At 41.1% G+C, this 9,241-nt stretch overlaps 1 protein-coding gene across 16 annotated transcripts in view; it reads right to left on the bottom strand.

Moving 5' to 3' along the window:
• Positions 1-382: 382 nt before the first annotated feature.
• The window catches only part of LOC133509923 (ankyrin-3-like), a 146,623-nt gene continuing 137,764 nt past the window's right edge, over positions 383-9,241 (bottom strand). For 4 of the 16 annotated variants that reach the window (XM_061837439.1, XM_061837445.1, XM_061837441.1 and 1 more), the window contains 4 exons: positions 7,229-7,312; positions 7,022-7,126; positions 5,807-5,904; positions 384-3,130 (listed from right to left, as the gene is read on the bottom strand). In XM_061837439.1, the coding sequence (XP_061693423.1) occupies positions 5,833-5,904; positions 7,022-7,126; positions 7,229-7,312 (261 nt within the window). In that variant the 3' untranslated portion in view covers positions 384-3,130; positions 5,807-5,832. Of the gene's footprint in view, positions 3,131-5,806; positions 5,905-7,021; positions 7,313-9,241 lie in introns of those variants that run through there. The other 12 variants (XM_061837440.1, XM_061837447.1, XM_061837454.1 and 9 more) reach the window with 9 other exon arrangements.

Below are 9,241 nucleotides of genomic sequence, written 5' to 3'. Positions count from 1 at the left end.
CCTGGGACAAATATTAAGAAAGTTATGACTCTTTTAAAACGATGAAAATGCCCCAACCCTGCAAAAAAAAAAAAAAAAATTCTATAGAAATTCAACAGAAAACTATAGAATTTGTACAGAGCAACTACATCTACAGAACTTTGGCTGTGATTTTCTCAAGAATTTACACAGACAATAGAATATTTATAGGACTTGGGTCCTAAAGTCCTATAGTTCTTTAGAAATGTTCTAAATAAAGTTATTATTGCTGAAAACAGATAATAATGAATTTAAAGAAATTATAAAAAGCCAAGGGGCAAGGGCTACAATTTTTTCCCCTCACAGAAATAATGGTAAAAAAAACATAGTTTGTAGATAGTGGTCAAGTTGTGATTTGATACTTCAAAACAAGAGTAAAACATCTGTTCATAAATTGTTAAAATATATCGTTAGAAATAAACACGTCTACAACAGAAGTACGATAAAAAAAGTATTTTAAACTTATCAATTTTTTGGCATAGTTTGCCCCACTTTATTATAAAAATAAATAGTAAAGATAACCCACCGAATGATAAAATGCTGTTATTAAATTTAAAATAAATTTATTTTAGAGAAACCAATGATTCAAAGCAACCTGGTCTAGTGGGAAAAAGTAAGGCAACTAGACTGTTGCTGTTGGTTGAAGACACCTCACCTTTAAATTTTAAATTCAGCAGTTCGTTTGCATCTTAAAAAGACAGGCTTATGCTTTTCACTTCAAAAAGCCGTCTTGAAAAAGAGGACGAGTTTTGAGGTCTGGTTATAACAGGTTGAACAAGTTTTTAATTAAAAAAAAAAAACGCTAAACTAATACATAGTAACAACTGGAAAAAAAAACCAAACAAAAACTTACCTTAGCTGACATCAAAGAGTTCTTTAAAAAGTCCAATGTTTGGGAATGGAAAAATCCACTCTAAGTGGTAAATAAAATAATGGTTGACCATCAAGGCCCAAACCATTTAATTGATGCAAAAAAAAGTTATGATCCTGATTAATATACATCATGACTAGCAACAGACATTTAGTTTCTGCCCACTTGACTTTAGTTTAGAAAGCCCAATTTAAGTCACTGCAAAATCTCAGAGGAAACTTTATCTTTGCTCCCACGACGCATCCAAGTACATCGGGATGCCCACCCCCACTGCAATTCTTGTCATGAAAATCCCATTCATGAAATATCAATATTTCGCCACACAACGACACACATACACCAGAGACCACAAGAAAAACTGTATTGCAAAACCAACGCAATTTTATTTTTGTCTTTTCTCGGTCGATTTTGTGTTGTTTTTTTTTTTTTTTAAATTTTCTCTAAAGACATCTGAAACATTTGTGGTGTCCTCGCTGCTGCTATCGCCTCTAAAAGACTCGGGTAACCAAAGTGCTAGAATTATTATTACATATTCAATGGCTTCACTCTGTTAGTAAGAATTGTACATCAAAAAGTCCACCTGGGTGAAAACACAGATGAAACGGAAAAAAAAATCGATAGTCCAAGCGTAACAAAGGAACGTCGGGCCCCTGATAGACTTGAGAGGAGGAAGGGGATGTGTGCCACGCAGCAGAAAAAGAAAACGCCACATCGTTTTCATGTTCACAGCAATGGCATCGGCGTACTGATACCGAACACACTTGATTTATGGGTCCGTCTAATAAAAACCAACACACACAAAATGGAAATGATTCAAATCGACACTGCATATACAGACTCTTTTGCCTAAGTATCACACGGTGTCAAGAGTCAAACACTATTTGATGCCTACTTTTATTTGGCCTCTGCTGACCATCCAGTGTTTTTTCAAGACGCTATTCAGAGCTACAGGCAAAATCTTTCTCGAGTGGATTTTAAATCGAGGGACATGTCATCCAAAAAAGTGATGGGGGGGGAATTCAGGTTGTTTTTTTTTCCATTTGAAACCACACAGTATTTGTGAGACACGGTCTAAACAGTGTACAGCGACCCTTATACCTTATAGCCGATAATATACGGTTACAGTGTTGTACAGCGAGCGAACCGTCCAACTGGTGCTTACATTCGAGATTATTCCCATCCTCACCCCACCAAAAAAAAAAAACACTTCAATGCTATCTTTGACAGTTTTAAAATATAAAAACAGTGACAAACATTAGGGCTATACGTTTATACACAGATAAAAGGGCCTTTTTTTTCCCATATGGTGTTTTTGCAAACTTGTAGAAATCGTACTTAAAATAATGTGAACAGCATGCGTGGAAAATACTCTCGAAAGGCTGCGGGATTAGATCCCACTATGGGACTGGCCCAACACTGATTTTCTGGAAATGTCCTCAAGTTAAAATTATACCAGCCAGTGTACAAACATTATACCTGCTTTAATATGTATTTTTTTTTCTTTTTTTTTTCTTTTTTACAAGAACCTGTGTGACACGCAAATCTTTGAAAAGTGGAACTGCTTCAGCGGATTACCAAAGCACTTGAAAAGATCACCCACAACCCAATTGTGACCCTACCCCACCCTTTTCAGTTGTATATTACAAGAATTGTACACATTCTAACTCTATATACAGAAACTCTCATTTACTTTTGTTTAAAAAAAAAAAAAATGGGAGAAAAAAAAAGTGCCTCAACGATTAACATCCTGACAAAAGCGGGTACAAGAAGAAAAACTATAAGGCATGAACATGTTGCACATGTTGAAGTTGGGTGACGTGTTCCATTCGATCGTTTTCTTCATATTTCCTCTGGAGTGAATTGCGCCGTCTTTGGTCAACGGTTGCAGCTAGGTTGTGTGGACGTGAGCGAAGTGGCGGCCCCGACGCTCCAGGGGGCTTCCCCCTTAAGTCCTAGCGAAACGCCCGTGGAGAGAGTCGACCGTTTTTGTGCCCAAAAAAAAAAAAAAAAAAAAAACAGGAAGCGGAATGCTCGCTGGTGGGTCTCGTGGTCCGAGCGTTCGCTTTCTCTGGCCCTTTGATTGACGGGGAGTTAGTTCATGCTCATGCCTTGTAGGGTCAAGAAAAGGGGGCCGGGATTTGTCGCCTCTCATCTTGTGAAGCCCCTTTGTTGGAAGCCGACGCTGGCTGGACTCAAGTCCTCAAAGTGGAACACCTCAGCCCTCAGCCTGTCCCCATATGGCTGTAGGACACAAAACATTCAAAGCATTCAAATCAGTCCGTTAAAAGCTGAAACAATAAGTTAGACTGAATTGTGACCTCAAAATATCACCATTAAAATCATTTGGATGCTGCTGCACAGTACGGGTCAAGGCACAAATTTTACTCATAAAGTTGTAACAGAAGGAGCTACATTGTGTCTTTGTATACCTGGAGAAAGCCTATGACAGAGTACCAAGAGAGGAACAATGGTACTGCATGCGCAAGTCCGGTGTGGCGGAGAAATATGTTAGAATAGTACAGGACGTGTATGAGGGCAGCAGAACAGCGGTGAGGTGTGCCATAGGGTGACAGAAAAATTTAAGGTGGAGGTGGGACTGCATCAGGGATCCGCGCTGAGCCCCTTCCTGTTTGCGGTAGTATTGGATAGGCTGACAGATGAGGTTAGACTGGATTCCCCTTGGACCAGGATGTTCGTAGATGATATTGTGATCTGCAGTGAAAGCAGGGAACAGGCGGAGGAACACTTAGAAAGATGGAGGCATGCACTGGAAAGGAGAGGAATGAAGATTAGCCGAAGTCAAACAGAATATGTGTGCGTGAATGAGAGGGGTGGAGGGGTAAGATTGAAGAGATAGCAAAGGTGGACGACTTCAAATACTTGGGGTCAACAATCCAGAGCAATGGTGAGTGTGGTAAGGAAGTGAAGAAATGGGTCCAAGCAGGTTGGAACAGCTGGCGGAAGGTGTCTGGTGTGTTATGTGACAGATGAGTTTCTGCTAGGATGAAGGGCAAAGTTTACAAAACAGTGGTGAGGCCGGCCATGATGTACGGATTTGAGACGGTGGCACTGAAGAAACAACGGGAAGCAGAACTGGAGGTGGCAGAAATGAAGATGTTGAGGTTTTCGCTTGGAGTGAGCAGGTTGGATAGGAAAGATTAGATTATAAATTAGCTCATTAGAGGCACAGCCAAAGTTGGATGTTTTGGATACAAGGTTACAGAGACCAGACTTCGATGGTTTGGACATGTTCAGAGGCGAGAGAGTTTTATTGGTATATTGGTAGAAGGGTGCTGAGGATGGAGCTGCCAGGCAAAAAAGCGAGAGGAAGACCAAAGAAAAGGTTGATGAATGTTGTGAGGGAGGACATGAGGACAGTGAGTGTTACAGAGAAAGATGCACGAGATAGGCTCAGATGGAAAAAGATGACACGCTGTGGCGACCCCTAACGGGACAAGCCGAAAGGAAAAGAAGAAGTTGTAACTTGACTTCCAACTGCCCCAGCAGTGGACAGTGAAGTTAAAAAAAAAAAAACCCAAAACAAACAAAACAACTACATTACTAATTTTAGTTTGTGTCACAAGTGCATGTCAATTGTACCATGATTCTTTATCCTGCCTGGGCACTGATTTAACTTGTGAGCATTTAGCATGACAAGCCTACTTTTAAAATTTCACACCTTCAGGGGGAGCCCTGGAGTGACTTTACATTTCATACAGGAATAACAGGTCCTGATTATTTTTTTTTTCTTTTGTACAGTATGATGCTTGCGCCTGATGCTCTGCGGGCGTGCTGCTCGACTTCACAGCGTTGCCAATATATTTCCTCGTTTGGGACGAGAACGAGCGGTGCCTCGATCGTGCAGCATACGGCCGAACAGCAGTGTGGCTTAACAGTGAGGCCAGTGGGATAACGCTCTCTTTTTGGAAGTTACACGCTGCTCTGAGTCAGGGATTTGGCGGACAAAAAAAAAAAAAAAAAGACAAGAGGCACAGATCTCGGGGTTAAATATTGCTCATCAGCGCTTTGTTACTGATGCCCATTCACAAAAAAAAAAAAAAATCCACTTTTTTTTCTTTCTTTCTTTCTAAAAACAAATGCTGGCAGGGAATGAGCAGGCTCAGACATTACTAAGCCTTTTGCACACACAAGAGCAAATATGCGGTGTGAGATGCTTCGCCATTTTGGGGAAAAACACGCTTAGACCATATTTCCTCAAATTTGTGCCTGCACTCTCACAGACGCAGTGTCTCAATTAATCAGCAGTTGCATCATCCACTTGAACAAACCCCTCACTACGAATAAATCGACTGTGACTCAATCGCCCTGTGCGTCAGCCACTTGAACAAACACCTCAAATAAATCGACCGTGATGCAACAAATCACCATGGGCAACATCCTCCTTTTTTTAAATAACTTTATTGAAGACATATGACACAATTCAACACAAGAATGCTTGCTATCAAATAAAAATTACAAATAGAAGGCGGCAGTAAATTTTGTCCTTCAATGGCAATGCACAAAATGAGTAGCAAGAAGTAAAACACTTACTGGTTCCTAACCTCTAAACAACACCACTGCTGTGAGTTTTAATAATAATGAAATATATAATATACAATATTTTCTACATATTCAAAAATAATAGAAAGAGAATCACAACAGTCAAGCTAACATAGCCAAGTGTCATCATCCTCTGTAAACCTCTCTTATACACTCTAATAAACAAATCTGCCCCACTCACAAATTCTGTAAATTAATTTGAGGAAATAGTTTATTTTTTTTATCCGGTCCTTCTGAACGAATGGAATGGATGAAGGGTGGAGGCGCAGAACGCGCGCATCCTAAATAATCCCAACTTTTAGATAACAATATTGATGGCTGCACAAACATGACAGCCACGGAGCTGCTGTCGCCTACCTGGGAGAGAGAACAACCGTCCATCCCTACGAGTGAAACTTTTTATCCCCGGGCCTCCTCTCGTCCATTCGGCTGCCGGTCCTTGACCCTCCTTCTTTCTGCAAAATAAAACGCAGAAATAAAGCTGCGTGAGAGAAGGGATTTATTATTTTTATTTAACCATAAACCGTTGTCATCTGAAAGCAACGAACGTTAGTCGTCTGTTTACACACCGACCACGCCCTGGAAGAGGAAAAATGCGTTACGGAGAGAAAGGGGAAAATATTATTAAAATACAGTCACAGCGCTGATTAGTCACAAATTTCCACTGAAAAGAGTGGAAAAATGCATTCAAGGTGGTTGCACCACTGAAACCACTCAGTCAGCCTGAAAATGTCATGAAAGAGTTGCACTAAACTCAATCAGATTTTGATTATTTTAATACAAATATGGTGGCTTTAGGCAGTCGACCAGTCCAGGGTGCACCCAACTGCTCGCTCAATCTCAGCTGGGATAGGTTCCAGCTCCCTGCAACCTTGATTCAGATAAGCGCTACTGTATAAATAAAAAAATGGATGGATATTGTAGATTTGGTTCACAGTGGTGGACAAATCTACTGAATCACACTGCGAACCGGGTCTTATCTTTAAGCCTTTTATGAAGCTAAATCATATAACCAAGCAAGCTAGCAAGGGTTCGTTCTTATTGTATTGCGCATCAAGCCCTGACTGGTGAGCTGAGTCAGCATTTCCTTTGTTGCAACGTAGAATAGACACCCCACAGTCCACGAACAAAACAAGCAAGGTTGCATCTCAAATGGCAACATTTGTGTGTTCTAGTCCAGTGAAAATAAAAGAACATCCCATCCATACGAGCATCTTTTTTAAAGCTTGTCCTCATTTTGGTTGCAGGTGAGCTAGATTGCCCAGAGAAAAGCCACACAAGGATAGAGAGAAGATGCAAACCCCCACACGGGATGATAAGACTGAGATTCAAACCCAGGACCAAACCAAATCATCCCCAACACAGTAAAATCAAACAGTGACTTAAACCTGCCATGTCATAGCAGTGACAGACACTTTTAAGGTCTTTCATACATAAATTATGACATTCTGAAGTTTAGAATTGTACTGTCAAAGCTGACTGAATTATGGAGCCAAGTCAGGATATTCTTTCCCCGAACGATAATATCCATGCCATCAAGACTTTGCTCCCAAGACGGCTATCTATGCCAACCTCAGGTCCGCCGTCCTGCAGGACCAAATTTTTGGGAAGGTCCCTTTGGCATCTGTGGTTGTCTGTTGAGGAGCTAGACAGTCGGCGGATTACCTTCCTGATAACCTGCTCGATGTGTCAAAAAAAAGAGAGAAAAGAACTGATGGTTTAACACTTCGCTTCTCTCCGTGTAACGGACTGGGATGTGAAGATGAAACGACGCGTTACTTTTCGGCTGACGAGGTTACCGTCTTCGTCCAAATAGTGCTCCTCGGTCACAGACTCGCCTGATATGTTTTTAGCTTCCTCGCCCTGTGAATGTTTGGTCATTAATGCCACAAAATAAGACAGTTCACACCAAAATACCCCCAACAAACCATCACCACACCAAGAGGAGAGACAGATCAAGCATTTCGTTAATCCCCAACAGTACGACAAACTCGAATTTCCTTCTGAAAAATTCTCACAGCAAACTCAGAGCAAGCCGCAGATGCCATGCACCGACGCCCTCTAGAGGCTTCGCATTTGTCATAACATCACTGCGATGTCCTTGCTTTTTGCAAGTGGAACGTTTTGGAGGCAAAGGCCATTTCTACTGAGAGCAGTAATAGCCCATCTACAGTGAAGAAAGTAAGTATTTGAACACCGTGATATATTGCAAGTTCTCTGACTTAGAAATCATGGTGGGGTCGGAAATTTTCATCGTCGGTGCATGAGCGATAATCTAAAAAGAAAAATCCAGAAATCACAATATATGATTTTTTTTAACGATTTATTTGTGTGATACAGCTGCAAATAAGTATTAAAACACCTGAGAAAATCAATGTTAATATTTGGCACGGTAGGCTTTGTTTGCAATTACAGAGGTCAAATGTTTCCTATAGTTGTTCACCAGGTTTGCACACACTGCAGGATTTTGGCACACTTCTCCACACAGATCATCTCTAGAGTTTCTTGCTGAGAAGAATCAGCTCCCTCCAAAGATTTTCTATTGGGTTTAGGTCTGGAGACTGGCTAGGTCACACCAGAAGTTTGATATGCTTCTTACGGAGCCAGTCCTCGGTTTTCCAGGCTGTGTGCTTCGGGTCATTGTCATGTTGAAAGACCCAGCCACGACCCATCTTTAATGCTCTGACTGAGGAGAAGAGGTTGTTCCCCAAAATCTCACAATACATGGTCGGCGTCATCCTCTCCTTAATACAGTGCAGTCGTCCTGTCCCATGTGCAGAAAAACACCCCCAAAGCATGACGCTACCACCCCCATGCTTCACAGTAGGGATGATGTTCTTTGGATCGAAGTCATCATTCGTCTTCCTCCAAACACGGTGAGTGTAATTATGACCAAAAAGTTCCATTTTGCTCTCTTCGGACCACAAAACTTTCTCCCATGACTCTTCTGTATCATCCAAATGGTCATTGGCAAACTTAAGACAGGCCTTGACGTGTGCTGGTTCAAGCAGGGGAACATTCTGTGCCATGCATGATTTCAAACCATGACGTCTTAGTGTATTACCAAGAGTCACCTTGGAAACGGTGGTCCCAGCTCTTTTAAGGTCATTGACCAAGTCCTTTGGTGTAGTCCTCACCTTTCTAAGGATCATTGAGACCCCACGAGGTGATATCTTGCACTGGACTCCACTCCGATTGAGACTGACAGCCATGTTTAGCGTCTTCTATTTTCTAATGATTGCTCTCACAGTGGGCCTTTTTTCACCAAGCTGCTCGGCAATTTCTTCATAGCCCTTTCTAACCGTGTGGAGTTGTATAATTTTGTCTCTAGTGTCTTTGGACAGCTATTTGGTCTTGGTCATGTTATAAGTTTGAGTCTTCCTGGTTGTATGGGGTGGACAGGTGTCTTTATGCAGCTAACGACCTCACATAAGTGCATCTGATTCAGGATAATACATGGAGTGGAGGCGGACTAACAGGTATTTGAGGGTCAGAATTCTAGCTGATATTGTGTTCAAATACTTATTTGCAGCTGTATCACACAAATCATTAAAAAAAAAAAAAATCATACATTATGATTTTTGAATTTTTTTTATATTATCGCTCTCACAGTGGACATGCACTTACGATGAACATTTTAGACCCTTCCATGGTTTCTAAGTGGGAGAATTTGCAAAATAGCAGGGTGTTCAAATACTTATTTTCTTCACTCTACCTTAAATTTCTTGTTTGATCAAATCTAATCAATTGAGAAACCCCAACACTCTTATGTGTTGTGAAAGCAACAGTACA

Source organism: Syngnathoides biaculeatus, chromosome 12 (genome assembly GCF_019802595.1).
Source record: "Syngnathoides biaculeatus isolate LvHL_M chromosome 12, ASM1980259v1, whole genome shotgun sequence".
Lineage (NCBI taxonomy): Eukaryota > Metazoa > Chordata > Actinopteri > Syngnathiformes > Syngnathidae > Syngnathoides > Syngnathoides biaculeatus.
This window is presented reverse-complemented; position numbering and strand designations above follow the sequence as displayed.